This window comes from Rattus rattus, chromosome 12 (genome assembly GCF_011064425.1).
Source record: "Rattus rattus isolate New Zealand chromosome 12, Rrattus_CSIRO_v1, whole genome shotgun sequence".
In the NCBI taxonomy this organism is placed as follows: domain Eukaryota; kingdom Metazoa; phylum Chordata; class Mammalia; order Rodentia; family Muridae; genus Rattus; species Rattus rattus.
The window spans coordinates 83,783,985-83,801,102 of record NC_046165.1 but is presented as its reverse complement, the minus strand read 5'-3'; the positions used below and the strand labels follow the sequence as shown (position 1 = coordinate 83,801,102).

Below are 17,118 nucleotides of genomic sequence, written 5' to 3'. Positions count from 1 at the left end.
CTGTCTAGTCTTTCGAGTGTCCTCTGTTCTCTGCCTGACCAGCATTCAAAGGGCAGCACATTCCTTATTGGTCTTCTCCTCTGCCGTCTTCTTCTTCTTCTTCTTCTTCTTCTTCTTCTTCTTCTTCTTCTTCTTCTTCTTCTTCTTCTTCTTCTTCTTCTTCTTCTTCTTCTTCTTCTTCTTCCTCCTCCTCCTCCTCCTCCTCCTCCTCCTCCTCCTCCTCTTCATGAACTTCTTTTTTCTTTTCTTCCTCCCCCCATTTTTATTAGATTGGGTATTTCTTATTTACATTTCAAATATTATTCCCTTTCCGGTTTCCTATCCATCAGCCCCTAACCCTACCCTCCCCTTCTATATGGATGTTCTCCTTCCCATCCACCCCCATTACCCCCCCCATATTCCCCTACACTGGGGGGTCCAACCTTGGCAGGACCAAGGGCTTCCCCTTCCACTGGTGCCCCAACAAGGCTATTCTCTGCTACATATGCAGTTGGAGCCCAGGTTAGTCCATGTATAGTCTTTGGATAGTGGTTTAGTCCCTGGAAGCTCTGGTTGGTTGGCATTGTTGTTCATATGGGATCTCGAGCCACTGCAGCTCTTTCAGTCCTTTCTCTAATTCCTCCAACGGGGGTCTCATTCTCAGTTCAGTGGTTTGCTCTTAGCATTTGCCTCTGTATTTGACAGGTTCTGGCTGTGTCTCTCAGGAGAGATCTATGTATGGTTTCTGTCAGCCTGCACTTCTTAGCTTATTCCATCTTATCTAGTTTTGGTGGCTGTATGGATAAGGGCCACATGTGGGACAGGCTCTGAATGGCCCTTCCTTCAGTCTCTGCTCTAGCTGCTCTGTGTGGAGTGAGCTCTGTTCAAAGCAAATGGTGGGGACAGTAGACATAGGGAAGTTGGGTGTGTAGTCAGGAGGATTGTGGGAAGAATATGGCTCTTCAGGTAGCCAGGCTTCTTATGAAGTGATTACAGGGTGGGATGTGTTACTTGTATGAGGTGCATGGCTCTGAGTGGTCTTCCAGTGGTAGGGGCTGGTAGTGTATGCTGGATGGAGCTAGCTGTATGAGGTACACATGGGTAGGCAGGTGGGTAGTGCCACATATGAAGTGTGGCTCCATGAGGTCCTCAGGGGTGGGCATGAAATGGTAATGTTAAGGGTGAAGAGGCAAAGGGTTTTGTTCTCATGGTGCCAACTTAATTTTGTCATTTTCCAAAGAGTTCTGAGATTCTAGCCAGACTCTGCCTTGGTTAAAGACAAGAGTCAGTTGAAATTAAGGAAAGAAGGAAAGAAGGAAAGAAGGAAAAGGAGGAACAAGGGAGGGCAGTTCAGTGAGCTGAGTAGTGACTCTTTGCTCTGAATGCATTGTGACTTTGAGTGTTCATTTCTTGATACTGCAGGGTAGACGATATTCATAGAAAACAATGACACTTGAAAAGCCACTTCTATCAGCCTTTCACAGTGTCTAACAAAATATATAGTGAGTCATAAGATGAAATCTACAACTGCTGTGACAGTGACTGGGAAATATATATTGAGAATGATGGCCAATGATCTACACAGCTTCCCTCTTAAGTAACGGTGATCGGATGCCCAAGAAGTTCAAAGACATTTCTCACAGAATGACATCAGTTGCTTTAGAAAAAAATAGATAGCTTGCCTATGTGTTCATATGGCTAATAAGAGGGAAGACTGGGACCCGAGTCAAAGTATGTGTGAGATTTAAAAGTGCCCCTTTGATAAGTTCCCCTCCATTACCTTCACAGCCACTGCTATCACCTTGTAGATAGGTCCATTTCCCAAATTTGAACTTCTGAGGACTTTCGATTTTCCAATTTTTTATTCTGACTCATAAGATAGTTTCAGTCATTTAATAGCACTGGATGTGAATAGGCAAATTTGGGGTTAAAATTTTAGCTCTGACATTGCTGGCTGTGTCACATAAAGTCTTTTCTGTAGCTTTAACTTTCTTCAGTGCAAAACAGAACTGAGAGTAGTTATTGCAAGTGCCCCTGTAACAAAAGGTCTCAGACCACCAGCAATCCTAGGCACCTAACTCAACTTACTATTTTGGAATTCCAAGGAAAAGAGTACTAAGTGGGTACTGCGCTTTTCCTCTGGGGCTTTGCACATGAAAGAAGTTGGGAAGCCTTGTAAGAGATCTACATAATAAAGTCTAGTTTTGTGTTTTCTCTAAGGTGTTCATGCTGCTCCAAGTTTTGTTGTGGAGAATGCCCGCCCTCTCCTGGAAAACGCCTCTGATCACACACGGGTTGCCACGGTCACCATATCTCTTTCACCTCACACTTCTTTGGTTGGAGATCCTGTGATCCTTAATGCCAGCCCCACAGTGCATCCTTTTGTGCTGTCCCATAGATCCTCAGACCTCTGGGATGTAAGTACGGAGATAGAAAGTATTAGCATACCTCAAGAGATCTAAATGAGACTCTCTTCTGTCTTACATTTTACTGCTTGTTTAGTATTGGGTGTGTGTGTGTGTGTGTGTGTGTGTGTGTGTGTGTGTGTGTGTGTGTTGTTTGTTTTATATAGTTTAGATAGTTTAGGCTGGCCTTGAACTATTGATCTCTTTTTTTGACCATCTAATAAGGATTATGGGTTTGTACTAACATGCCCAGCCCTCTTGCATGCTTTTAATTAATTTAACATTTCATTCTTTGGGACTTTATGATGTGTCAGACACTCTCAAATTCTTTGAGAATAACAAAGGTTACCTGTTTTATAGGTACTTATTGAGTGAGGGTCTTGTCAGATGCAAGGTGCCTTATTCTTAATAAATAAAATAAAGTTGTAAATATGACATGGGTAAGGAAATACAAGTTCTCAGATAGGTGGGAGTTCAAACAAAGGCATATGGTCTACTCAGGGTTCCCTGAAGTAGCTCTATGTGAAAAGCAATCTGCAGATTGGGCAGGAATTGAATAAAAGAAACCATTCCAGGTCATGTGCAAAGGCTCTGTAGAAAGAAGGATCCTGATATGGAGAAAGGACCAGACCTGAACGGGGAGTGCGGTGAGAAATCTCACTACAAAGGAGATAAAGGACAGAGCTTGTGGAGGTGGGGGAGATACATTGGGAAGTGCTACCTATTATCTAGTTCTCATAAAGCTAATTCTCCCACTGGCATAGTGCTCATCCTAAGAGATCTCGGTTCCCTATGATCAGAATTACTCAAATATACTGCAAGGCTATTGCATGCCTGGCATTCACCTGGTCTTTCTGCATTGGGCCCCCTGGGACCTAAAGAAGGATCCAATTCTGTGCACTAACATCATCAGGGCAGCATAGTTGAACTGCCCTAGACTGGTTTGGCTTCAGGCTGTGGTTATCTCGTGTGTTCCTCAAACCCCAAGGCTCTAAAAGCAGTGACTAGCAGAAGCATATTTCACCAGGACAAAAGGAAAGCCAGAGGATAAGTTTGAGCCCACGTGTACATTTACTCACATCTCCTCATAGGATATTGGCTGAAGAAAGTCACATGTCCAAGCCATAGGAACTGTAAAGTCACATGGCAAGCATCAAAACATGGGAGCAATGATAGAATATGGCAGAAAAGAGACATGATCTGCTAATGCTTTAATGGGATCACTCGTAACTACTGTGAGCGCATATTCTAGAGGGACAAGGTATTCAGAAGGACCTAAGATATTTGTACCAAATCATGGGATAACCAGCTTTTCAAATTTGCTTCCATTGTGAATTTGGTGTACTATACTGTCTTATACTTGTGCTCTGTTCAGCTTCTACTATAAGCCCAGCTAACAAAATTCTTCCAAGACTCTGTAGTCTTGCTGCTTTTATGATCATGTGACATACCTAGTATTTGTTCTATAGTAAATATATAGTGCAATACTCAGCTAGGTTACAAATGTTAAAGACACAACGAATAAGGCCACATTATTAAAATGATATCCTTACTGGATGTGGAAGTACATACCTTTAATCCCAGGGCTAAGAGCCAAGGATGTAGAATCATGAGTTTGAGCAATCTGGAGTACACGTCTCAAAACAAAAACAAGTTGCCAGTGTGGTGGCTCCCAGTTTTAACCCTAGAACTTGAGAGGTTGGGACAGAAGGATTGCTATGAATTCGAATCCATCTTGCTTTACAAATTGAGCAATAGGTCTACCTGGGTTATAGTATGAGATCCTGTCTCATACTAACTAACCAACTAATAAACTAAAACCAAAAAGACCAAACCCAAACCAAATAAATAAATAATCAAACAAGTAAAAAGTAGTATTGATTAGTTCTGAGTAGCATTAAAAGCAGTTTGATTATGAGATGACATCATAGCATAAAAACATACCTGCAAGTGAAGACCCACTTTTACTATTGTACAGTAAAAAGGGCATGCTCTGTTTTATTTAGGGCTTTACATGTATATCTTCATCATTTCTTCTTTGAAGCCAACCATTTGACCCTCCATCATTGTGCCCCTTTTCACATTTTAGTTACTTCTCACTGGAGCACCCAAGCTGGACTTCGAGGTGGTAGCACTCTATTCCTTGACAATATATGCCAAAGACAACCACGGGGCAACAGCAGCCCAGACCATTCTTGTCCAGATCGAAGATGTGAACGAGCCTCCTGATTTCATTGGGCCACTTGCCCAGAAAAATCAAGGTACCAAGGGTCTGTTTGGGGGCCTAGGAAGCCCTGAGGACACAGATCTAGGTCTTATGTGCCTCACGGTGCTCTGGCTATAAGGGCTAAAGGAGAATGATAATTAACAACACTTAGGCTGGTGTGATGGCTCAGCAGATGAATGGGTTTGTAATGTAAGCCCCATGACCAGAGTGTGACCCCTGGAACCCACAGTACAAATAGAGAACTGGCTCCTGAAGGTTGTCGCCTGAACACCATACATATTATGACATATGCATGCCTCCCACCCACACACACACTAGCTGGGCACTAACTACGTCTACCCATCATCCTAAAATCTTTAAGTGGATTGCTTGTTTAACATTCATAACACTGGAGGGAAGTTTTTTTATTCCCTTAGTCCCGCTGCACAGAAAACAGACTGAAGTAATTTTCTCAGTATTGAAAATAATCCATGTAACTCTTTTATCACAGTGTACTAAAATCAATCTCTTAAATGTGTTTAGTTGTTAAACTAGAAGTTTCCGGAGACCTGTGGTGAAGTCTTTTTTGTTCTTTCTCACACCTTGTAGGTGGCTCTTTGCCTCTCTCTTGACTCTATTTCTCATTCTATGAAGTCAAATACTTAATTTTTTTTTTTTTTTTTTTGGTGAGGGAAAATTCATTTTAATAAAAGCAAGGAAATAATTCATCTGGTAACTGAAAAAAGATCTATAACAATTATTTTAAATTTACAGAACACTTTTGACTCAGATGACTGGAAATACATTATTTGAGTTGAATTATAGTTTTGTTTTCAATTATAATTACTACTAGGCTTACGCTAACAATATCTTTTTTTTTATCTTTATTAACTTGAGTATTTCTTATTTACATTTCGATTATTATTCCCCTTCCTGGTTTCTGGGCCAACATCCCCCTAGCCCTTCCCCTCCCTTCTATATGGGCTTCCTCCCATCCTCCTCCCATTACCACCTCCCCCAACAATCCCTGTTCACTGGGGGTTCAGTCTTGGCAGGACCAAGGGCTTCCCCTTCCACTGGTGCCCTTACTAGGCTATTCATTGCTACCTATGAGGTTAGAGTCCAGGGTCAGTCCATGTATAGTCTTTGGGTAGTGGCTTAGTCCCTGGAAGCTCTGGTTGCTTGGCATTGTTGTACATATGGGGTCTCGAGCCCCTTCAAGCTCTTTCAGTTCTTTCTCTGATTCCTTCAACAGGGTTCCCTATCTCAGTTCAGTGGTTTGCTGCTGGCATTCGCCTATGTATTTGCTGTATTCTGGCTGTGTCTCTCAGGAGAGATCTACATCTGGTTCCTGTCGGCCTGCACTTCTTTGCTTCATCCATCTTATCTAGTTTGGTGGCTGTATATGTATGGGCCGCATGTGGGGCAGGCTCTGAATGGGTGTTCCTTCAGCCTCTGTTCTAAACTTTGCCTCCCTATTCCCTGCCAAGGGTTTTCTTGTTCCCCTTTCAAAGAAGGAGTGAAGCATTCGCATTTTGGTCATCCTTCTTGAGTTTCATGTGACACTAACAATATCTTAGAGCATGGGCTACATTTATGTAGTTAGGATGTTCACTTACACTCCATGTGTGTGTAAACAGATTATAAAACAGAAGAAAGACTGGTAGGAGTCTGAATCTAGAGCGCAGAAGATGGAAGTCTCCTGTCTAAAGACATGGCTTCAGCTTAATCCTTACTTCACCGATTCCGCTGACACTCCCTTAGTTACAGTTACACATTGTACAGTCTTTTGGGGGTCAAGACAGAAATCATTTGAAAAGTGTTTGACAAATCAAACACTTAATTCTTGTGGAAAAATCCATAGTGTGCAGCTAAAACAAAATTGTTCAGATGAAGGTATGGCTACTAACTGGATGGAGTTACTTGTCTTGTGTGAACCCCAGTCTCTTCATTGCTATGTCTTAGATGGGAACTATTCCTCACAGGTTTGTGTATTTCAGCAATGGTCCCTAGCTGGTGGCACAGGTTTCAGAGGTAACGAGGACCTTTGGGAGGTGGAGCCTCTCTATTTCCTGTTAATGGAGAAGTGAGGTGAAGTGTCTTTTTACACACTTCCATTTTATGGAGCCTTCTGCTCTCATCCTTCCTTTCCATAATAGACTATGTCCCCTCAAATTATCCGCCCAAATAAATCTGTCCTCCTTATTAGCTCATAGCCAGGAATTTAGTCATAGCAAGAAGAAAAGTGACTAACAAAATTACCATTCAACTGAGATGTCAGTCTTACCTTGATGCATGACTTGGTTAGGATTACTATTATTGTGGTAAAACACTATGACCAAAAAGCAAGTTGAGGAGGAAAGAATTTATTTGGCTTATACTTCTGTATAGCAGTAGAAGAAGTCTATCTTTGAGGGAAGCCTGGGCAAGAAAGATCTCAAGCGGGGCAGGAATCTGGAGGCAGGAGCTAATGCAGAGGGTAGGGAGGGGTGCTGCTTACTGTCTTGTTCTCAGTGACTTGCACAGCCTGCTTTCTAGAACCTAGGACGCCAGCCCAGAGATGGACCCACCTACAATTGTCTGAGTCCTCCCCCATCAATCACTAAGAAAACTCCCTACATTAAGACTTATGGAGGCATTTTCTCAATTGAGGTTTCCCCCTCAACATAAAACTATCCAGCACAATACACACAATGTTTAGAAGCACCAGACGATGTGTGCATACAATCAGTGCTCCGTAGATGTTAATGCCTCTTCTTTTTCTTCTCCAAACATATGATGAAGGCTTGCATAGATTCAAGGTCAAATCATGGTTCTTTTGACTGCTCAAGCAGTAAGTCCCACTGCTTGTGGGTAAATTCACAAGGGTTGTGTGTTAAAATGTAGGTCTGTGTGGCTCTGGTCTAACTAGACGTTGAAGACCTCTTTGGTATCCAGAAGTCCCACTTTCTTCACAATGTGGGGCAGCAATAGGCATGATGTTTTCTTCTGCATTCAAGGGCCTCACATTTTCTAGCTTTATTAATTCCCTCCAAAGACTTGTACGTTTGAAGCTTCCAGTTACTGTGACTGTCTTAACACACATAGCAGCTGTGGTTCAGTGATAAAGCATGTTTTTAGCATGTGTGAGGCCATGGTTGTAGTGGCTAGCATACTCCCAACATATACGGTACTAGGGAAACTTAAGGAGAAAACAGAGACAATGCTCCTGTAGTGGTTCTATAACCTTGGACGTCTTAGTGACTTTTAAGTCTCAGGAGAACTGGAACGATAAAACCCATCAATGTTGTTAAGAGCTTAGCTATCAATAAGTATTAAAATTGTTTACTATTGCTGTTACTTAAAATGCTAAATCTCATTCGTGTATGTGTGACTGATGATAGATGATACAGTGTTGCCTATCATCATCATTGTTGCCATGACTAGCTTCACTGAAATCACTGAGTACAGCACCTGTACTGACTACAGGTCTTTAAGACATTTATTATCATGTATTGATTATATAATAATGGGTTTCATTGTAAGACGTCACACTTGTGTATGATGTATTTTGGTCATCCCCATCCCCTCTTATGCCTTAATCACACATAACTGAATGAGGCACTTTGGGTTAGTATTGGTGAGACCCAGAGACTGACATCTATTGTACTTTTTTGGGCAGTTACTGAGATTTACATCAGAGAGGACACTGCCCACGGCGTCATCATTTACAGAGCAGTGGCCAAGGACCCAGAGGGTGCTATGCTGGAGGTAATTTGTCTTTTGAAATAAAGAATACCAATGCTTGTGTGTTTATATGTGATTACGCTTAAATATAAAGACATAAAACAAATGAGTTATTTATACTCTCCAATTAAGTCCAAAGTGTACTTTTGCCTTAATTATCAATATATTTCAGGTGAAAATGATTGAATTTAAAATTGAATTGAATTTTTAGGTAATTGTCCCCATTCTAGTGCATCCAGTTCTGTGTAGGCAGACTTAGCCTACCCCTAAAGTACTTTTAAAGGGAAGATGTTGAGATATTTCATTTCATTGTTAGGGATCTTGGCTGCACATGTGGTGGAGACATAAATCTAGCATTCTGAGATCAATGTGTAATTCAGAAAGTTAGGGCTTGTCCTCAGGCCTCATAATATCCTAGAGGGGAAAGAAACTTGGAATCAAAAGGCTTCAGTTTATGGTCTGATGCCACTGATGGAGGTTACTTGCCCATCTGCTTTGCTGTTTCAACTGTTGAATTGTGGGAATGGCACATGACTACTTTATCTTCTTTTGTATGCCTCTCTCATTATAATCAAACACCACAAAGAATGTGAAAGTAGGTTTAAAATGTGGAACATTTTGTAAGTGGCAGGATTTATAATACTGTTTTAATTTTTGAAGCCATGTGAAAAGATTAAGGCACTAAGCCAGGATGTTTTTGACTAATGGGTCAATAGGCAAGAATAACATGTTTAAAAAAAGTTATTTGTATCTCTTTTCAAAACTGGCTAAAAAATGAGAGGCTTATTCACATTGCTACTGTATTTTTGGTATTTGCAAGTGGCTGAATTCTTCTTCAAGGCAACTGAGAGTTACAAAATTGTATTTATGCAGTAGATGGCCAGTCACATCTGGGATAGTGTCCATATGGCTTTTAAATTACATGGAACACTATGGCTGTTGTCGAGATCCCCCACGTACATTTGTCTCTTCCTCCATCCAAGCACAATGCCACCTCCAGGATGGTACTGGAAAGGTCACAGTTTCCTTTGCAACATGCAATTAACCAACCTAATCATGCATATTGCTCCAAATGAACACATTCCAGATTATAGTATTAAATCCAGTACCTAGTAACTGTGCCACACAGAAATCAGATAGCACAGAGCAATTGCTTCCTTGGGCTTCTTCATGATAGCTCACCCACAACGTTGACATTTTAGTATGGAAAATACGTGACAGTCCAATAGGTTTTAGTTGTAATTATAACATGCAATCTAAATGTCTTACTAGCCAATTAACACAAGTAACTCATTTCAAATGATGGACTCCCAGTAGCTTGCTCATACAGATTAAACACTTCTGGTCCTGGCCCTATATTTTTCTCAAAAAAGAATTGGTTTTGGTGACCCATTTGGAAGACCTATGTAATGTTCTTTGTGCATTTTACCAAACATGGAATGACATTTCAGTAGTGACATAGGCTGTGGAAACTTCTATTTAGACACACTCCTACACACATCCTGTGACACACTAGATAAGAACAGATGTGTTATTTCAACACTATGACTGGATAGCCCCACTTCATTTGTTTGAACCTGTATATTAACTCAGAGATAAACTGGTTTTAAAGTAGAGAAGTCTGCTATTCTTCTGAGGTCTTACCAATAATGATAATGACATTAATAACTATCATGATAGACATGTATTTATATGATCAAATTCCCATGGTATCATTAAAGGAGACACTGTTATTTTCTCTGCTATTACCCAATGAATCAATAGCAAAAGCACCCTGTCTTTCATTTATAGTCAAGGGCATTTGCTTAAACAGGAAGTTGAAGAGTTAGTTCAAATCCATGCCACCTGTCTCTAAATCTTGTTTCTTAGAGCACTAACAGTTCCCAAAGTCTATTTCATTTTTTATTGGTTATTTTATTTTTATTTTTTTAATATATTTATTTATTTTATGTATGTGAGTACACATAGCTTCAGACACACCAGAAGAGGATATCAGGTTTCATTACAGATGGTTGTGAGCCACCATGTGGTTGCTGGGATTTGAACTCAGGACCTCTGGAAGAGCAGCCAGTGCTCTTAACCACTGAGCCATCTCTCTAGTCCCTGGTTATTTTACTTATTTCCATTTCAAACCCCTTCCCTGTTTCCCTTCCACAAACTCCCTATTCCATCTCCCCTCCCCCTGCTTCTATGAGGGTGCTCTCTTACCCACCTACCCATTCCTGCCTCACCAACCTAGCATTCCCCTACATTGGAGCATCTAGCCTTCACAGGATCAAGGGCTTCCTCTCCCACTGAGGCCAGATAAAGCAATACTCTGCTTCACATGCAGCTTGTGCCGTGGGTCTTTCCATGTGTACTTTTTCCATTGGTGGTTTAGACCCTGGGAGCTCTGGGGGGGTCTGGTTGGTTGATATTGCTGTTCTTCCTATGGGGTTCCTTTTAGTTCCTTCAGTGCTTCCCCTGACTTTTCCATTGGGGGCCCCATGCTCAGTCTGATGATTGGCTTCAAGCATCCACATCTGTATTGGTTAGGATCTGGCAGAGCCACTCAGGAGACAACTGTATCAGGCTCCTGTCAGCAAGCACTTCTTGGCATCCAACGTAGTGTTTGGGTTTGGTGTCTGCAGATGGGATGGATCCCCAGGTGGGGCAGTCTCTGGATGGCTTTTCCTTCAGTCTCTGCTCAACTTTTTGTCCCTGCATTTCCTTTAGACAGAAACAATTCTAGGTTAATATTTTTGAGATGGGTGGGTGGCCCTGTCCCTCAACCATTAGGCTGTGGCTAAACTCTGAATGTGGTCTTTACAGGTTTTCTCTCCTCTTCGTTGGGTATTTCAGCTAATGTCATCCCCACTGGGTCCTGGGAGCCTCTTGCTTTCCTGGCATTTGGGACTTTCTGTTGGCTACCCCTAGTTCCCCATCCTCCACTGCTACACACCTCTGTTCGTTGTCCTGACTCTCTGTACATCTCCCACATCTCCTCCCACACCTGATCTTTCCCCCTTCCCCTCCCTCCCAAGTCTTTCCCTCCCTCTACCTCTAGAAGTTGTTTTGTTCCTCCTTCTAAGTAGGGCTGAAGCATCCACACCCAAACTATATTTCATAACATATGAGTTCTATCATATGAACCATGAGCGAAATGAAAGATCATATGACCTCAGGATCTTAGAAATGTTAACTACATTTTTTTTAAAAATTCACAATGTGCAGTGAATTTAAAATTTCAAAATTCTCACAGGGTTTTTTTTTTTTTTAAACAGAGATCTGTTTGTCTAATAAGTCTTGTTTTAATCATTTGTCCAAGGCATTTAAAAATGTATCATGTGCTATCATGCTTATAATATTTAGTTAGTACTTCACAGAATAGACAGTTTATATTTTGTCTTACTCTATTATTTTTTTCTTTTTTCTTTTTTTCGGAGCTGGGGACCAAACCCAGGGCCTTGTGCTTGCTAGGCAAGCGCTCTACCACTGAGCTAAATCCCCAACCCTTTGTCTTACTCTAAAAACAGGCATAATGTGACCTGTCGCTGGCATTGTTATAATGATGAAAGATGAAAGTTTGGGTGAGGATACTGTCTGCAGATCAAACAATGTGGTGAGGCTGCATTTCATCCACATTCAGGCACCTGAACTCCATGCCTTGGCTTCATCCTGCATCTCCGACCTAGCCCTGGGTATATCTGACATTTCGGTGCAGTAGATATTCTCTGACCCAGAAAACCTTGCACTACTCAACTTTATTATAAGGAAATCTGAACAACAACAACAACAACAACAACAACAACATCAACATTTTTCTTGTGCTCATTTGGGCAAATTGCTAGCCTAAGACCTGGATGGACCAGGAAATCCAGAATATCACAGCTTAGCTCAGCATACCTGTCCTAACAGACCAGAGCCTTCTAGGTCAACTCATGAATTCTTAGAGGCTGAGTGAATCACAGAGTGAAAAACTGTGAACAATTTTGGCAGGAACATATTTTCATAGATTTTAAATCAAGGGCTTCACCAGATTGTCACAGTGGATACCAAGAAAGAGCATCTTATGTGTCCAGCAGAGAAAAGAGGATTATCTTACAAACAAAACCCAAAAAATCTCAATGCCTTTTCTGTGAAAAGCTTATCTTTCTAGATGAGAGAAGGGAGATTTTGATGTAGTTTTCCTGTTAGGAATATGCACACATATTTATGTACATTTATGTATATACGTACATGTATATACACATACTTCTAGACATATCAAGCTTCAAAAAGCAAAGCACAAAGAAATGATAGTGTTGAGGAGATCCCTCACCATACCTATAGAAGAATGAAGGTAAAAATTACAGCTGACTTCTCATTCAAAAACATGCAAATAGTGCTGCTGCTGCTGTGGTTGCTGGAGGCTGTGTGGATGCTCATGGTCCATGCTGCTTGCTGGCAGTCATGTTGAAATCTATGGCCCTTGAGGCCACCAGAGGCCGTGTTGATGTCTGTGGTCTGTGCTGCTGCTGGTAACCATATTGATGCCCATGTCTGTGCTACCACCTAAAACCATGTGTAAGTCTATGATCCATACTGCCTCCAGCTGTACCATGTGGAAGCATAAGATCCATACTGCCTCCAGCTGCACCATGTGTTAGTCTAGGATCCATACTGCCTCCAGCTGCTTTGGCAAGGAAGTCCCCTTTGCAGTGGAATTGATGACTCACAACTGAGAATGAAAGGCATTGAAGGCATCTATGACAATCCTCTCCCCCATCCCCAGCAAACCCTAGAACAAAGCAGCCCGAACAGGAAGCTTTTAAAGAGCATCCTTAAAAACTGCTAAAGATGCTGAAGTGTGGCTCCTCACAAGTGATGGCTTGGAAGAGGGCATCAGGGTCCTTTAAGGGGCTGACTGCTGGGAGTTTGAGCCCCAGTGGATATGTGGGCAATAGAAACTGGACTTCATAGTTTTTCTGGCGGGGAGAGGCAAGCAAAATGGTGGGAGGGTGGCTCAGGGAGGAATGGGCAATGAGTGTGATTGGTGTGCATTGTATAAAATTCCCAAATAATTAATAAAGATATTACGTTGAGGAAAAAATTAAAACAAAATCATGCAAGTAAAGAAAGTCTGAAATGAAGTATTTTAAAGTTTTAAGGAAAGAACAGGACAAACAAGAAATTTATATCCAGTGAAATTATATCAAGTCATCAAGTTGAATACCTTAAAATATATAAAATACACTTCCTATAAAACAGAAATGGGGGCTGGAGAGATGGTTCAGTGGTTAAGAGCATTGACTGTTCTTTCACAGGTCCTGAATTCAATTCCCAGCAACCACATGGTGGCTCACAACCATCTGTAATGGGATCTGGTGTGTCTGAAGACAGCAACATTGTAAGCATACATAAAATAAATTAATCTTAAAAAAACTAGAAATGATTTCTTAAAATCAACAAAAACAGACATTTACCTCTTACAGATCTATATTTCATAAACTGCTAAAACATTTCATACATGGAAGCTCATAGGAGGAGAGAAATGACAGATATCAGAAACACGGATCTGCATTAAAGAAGGCTAGAAGAGAAGAAAGAAGTGAAAAATGTATTTCCCATTTTTCATTGACAAAAAGATAAGTTTAGTACTGACAAGGCATTAGGACTTGGAGCATATGGAAAGTAAAATGAAAGGTGGTAGATATCTTATGCTATGGGGGGAAGATTATAAATAGTTATGTCGCGTGAACCACCTATAAAATGATAAAATATTATTTATAGCTTCATGTAGATTATTTGAAATATATCCTGGAAATTCAGACGTTGCAACTGATATACTATGGGAGGAAATAAAGTAATGGAAAATACTCAGTGAGAACAATAAAGAAGGAAGAAGAGCAAATGTAACTCATGCAAAACCAATATGAAAATTTTAGATACTAATTCAAGTTACCTAAAAATGCTAAGAGATTGCCAGGGCAAATTAGGAAGAGTAAGGGTTCAACTCTATGGTATCCACATAAGACCTATTTTAAATGTTAAAAACTCACATTGGTTAAAAAGGATAGAGAGAAGGCATGCCTTCTTAGCACTAACTCAGATGAGGATGGAGATGCTTAACCAAAGTTGGCATGCGACTGAGATGTGTTCATTAGAACAAGCCAAGGAAGTCCCTATTTCATCCTGGGATGATTAAACATTGCATAGCAATCCCTCCTCTCTTCATGTGTCACAGTCACATGGTGTTGGTTGTTTGCTAACACTTGAGACTGACACTACCCCCCTCTGTGGAGTTGGAGTTTATCCAGCGGTCTCACTGATCTTCCTCAGTTGCATCCTGATAGTCTATACCACACATCTTCCTCAGCACATCCCATCTCAGCCCATTAGACCTTCTCTTTCCCAGCAAAGTGGTACTGATAGTGCTGGTGTTTGAGATCAGCATGAACCTTTCTTGGTTATTATATCAAACGTTAGTTTGAAAATCTGAGAACATTGTATCAATTCCATTCCACTTAAAAATTTTTTTTAGAACTATAAAAATGCTATGGAATAAGAAAGATGAGAGAATATCCTATTTGAATGTATCCTACATTTGACATGTATTGGCAAACATCCCCCTTCCCCCCCCTTCCTTTTGTTCCCTTCCCACCCTCCCCCATTCTTAACTAGTTGAAATAAATTTACTGACCCAAAGAGTCACTGAGTAATGTGTCTTTAGGTAGTGGCTTAGTCTCTGGAAGCTCTGGTTGCTTGGCAGTCTTTGCCCTTCTTTTTTTTTTTTTTTTTTCTTTTTTTATAGAAACAGTCAATGAGCCCTTTTAACGGGAAATAAAATGACCCAAAGGTCCAGTAATGTGTCCTGCCTCGTGTGTTTATAGAAACAGTCAATGAGCTTTGGGTGAAAATAGGTCCAGGCTCTCAGATGGTAAGGGCAAGAGTGAGTGGAGGGCAGAAAGAATGACATTGGCATGTGATGGGGCTTTTTTCATAGTAAGTTTTAACTAATTGACTTAACTAGATTGAGTGACAAGTCTCGGTACATAAACACACACACACACACACACACACACACACACACACACACATGGATATATGGTGGTGTTCTATATGTTTTTATTTTCTTTCAGCTATTAAGAAGTAGTTAGCTAATAGCTTGAGTGCTAATGTTTATTGGAGAGATTCATAAGTCCCAAATAAGCAACACTTTCTGGAAGTTTCATTATAGGCATAAAACAGTTACACCATTGTGTGGTTGCTAAAAGTCTGCTTCTATATCGTTACTACTTTTGCTTCTTTGCTAAATGCGATGACTCAATGTAGCCTGCAGATTATATGTGGAAATAAACAATATTTTCTGTTCAGTCAAGTGTATTGACTGAAAGCTGACAATGATCAGATTTTTATGGGAAAGTGATATTTGGAAATTCTAAGGGGCATAATTAGCGATGGAATCACCAAAAGGCTCAACAATTATACTGTAGCCAAGCATTTAATTATGGGTCTGAAGATTTTAATTACACACTTCTATTTTATAACACAGCTGTAAAACAAACATTAAAGGGGAGAAAAAAGATGAGTCTGTTGCATTAGGAACTAGAATATGTAAATTTTCGCTTTACAATTCAGCTTTGAAAGGATTGTTCTAAAGTATAATCATTTTGGAAAAACAAAGGGCCATGTCCTTCGAATAGCATCTACATTTTCAGGTTTTCTGTTTCACTAAGAGGGGAAAACATACATCAAATAGGTCAGCTGTTGGAAGTATGAGGACATGTCATTTCCATTCATGCCTTTCAGTCAAAATTACTAAACAGGAGTTCCTTTCTTCCATGGACCTTAGATTTTTCGAAGACTATGTTAGGACTCTTATTGTTGCAACTCATAGGAAACTTGAAACAAATGAGCTCTGTGGCTGCAGCTCCTGGAATGTCCAGATGTACAGACTGGGTTTCAGACACAAGGAATCCAAGTTTGCATATTAACAGATTGATGCTTACTCCAGAGCATTCGAACTCTGCCCTGTCTCTTTGAGAAATAGTTGATAGATGGCCATCTGTGTGGCATATACTTTTAACCTCAGTACTTGGGAGACAGAGGCAGGCAAGTCTCTGAGTTTTAGGCCAGAGCCTGATTTACAAAGCCTGTTTTAGGACAGCTACAGCTATACAGAAAAACCTTGCCTTAAAAAAGAACAAAGAAAGGAAGGAAGGAAGAAAAGAAGGAAGGGAGGGAGGAAGGAAGGAAAGAAAGAAGGAAAGAAGGAAGGAAAGAAAGAAGGAAGGAAATGAGGAAAGGAGGAAAGAAAGATAGTTGATGATGAGAATCAAGGTTGAAGGGTGGTAATGGAGATTGACTCCTAAAAGCTTCTTCCCCAAGATCTCAGTACATCACCATGACTGTAACTGGTGCATGAGCTCATCATTTGCTATTTGACTCAGGAGGACAGAATACAATATAGGAATTGGCGGAGGCCTAGGTCACCTGCTTTACCTTGAGATCTATGGGATTTCAACTGGACTGAAAACGAGGGAGTGGATTTTGCAAAGAGCTCATATGGGAAGTGGTAAAATGAAGGCACCTCGTGTAAACCAAAAGATTCTCATTACAGTGAAGTTTTCTTCACACTTTCAGTATTGGCAGACACTCTAAGCTCAAGTTTATCCTAAATACTCTGTTGGCTTAGCGCTCTGTTCCTGAGGCTAGAGTAGTTCCAGATTCATCATCTATTTTACTGGCCTGTAAGTCTGCATGCCTCTGGGCAGAATACCTTTGGGCATAGCAGCCCTAGGCTTCCAGGTTATAGCAATGACCACCAATGCACCAAGCTGT

General features: G+C 40.8%; 1 protein-coding gene across 1 annotated transcript in view; it reads left to right on the top strand.

The window, feature by feature from the left end:
* The window catches only part of LOC116913107 (cadherin-related family member 3-like), a 68,618-nt gene that overhangs the window by 7,481 nt on the left and 44,019 nt on the right, over positions 1-17,118 (top strand). Inside the window, exons 2-4 of the mRNA XM_032917247.1 lie at positions 2,200-2,396; positions 4,474-4,645; positions 8,252-8,340. Of these exons, the coding sequence (XP_032773138.1) occupies positions 2,200-2,396; positions 4,474-4,645; positions 8,252-8,340 (458 nt within the window). The remainder of the gene's footprint in view (positions 1-2,199; positions 2,397-4,473; positions 4,646-8,251; positions 8,341-17,118) is intronic.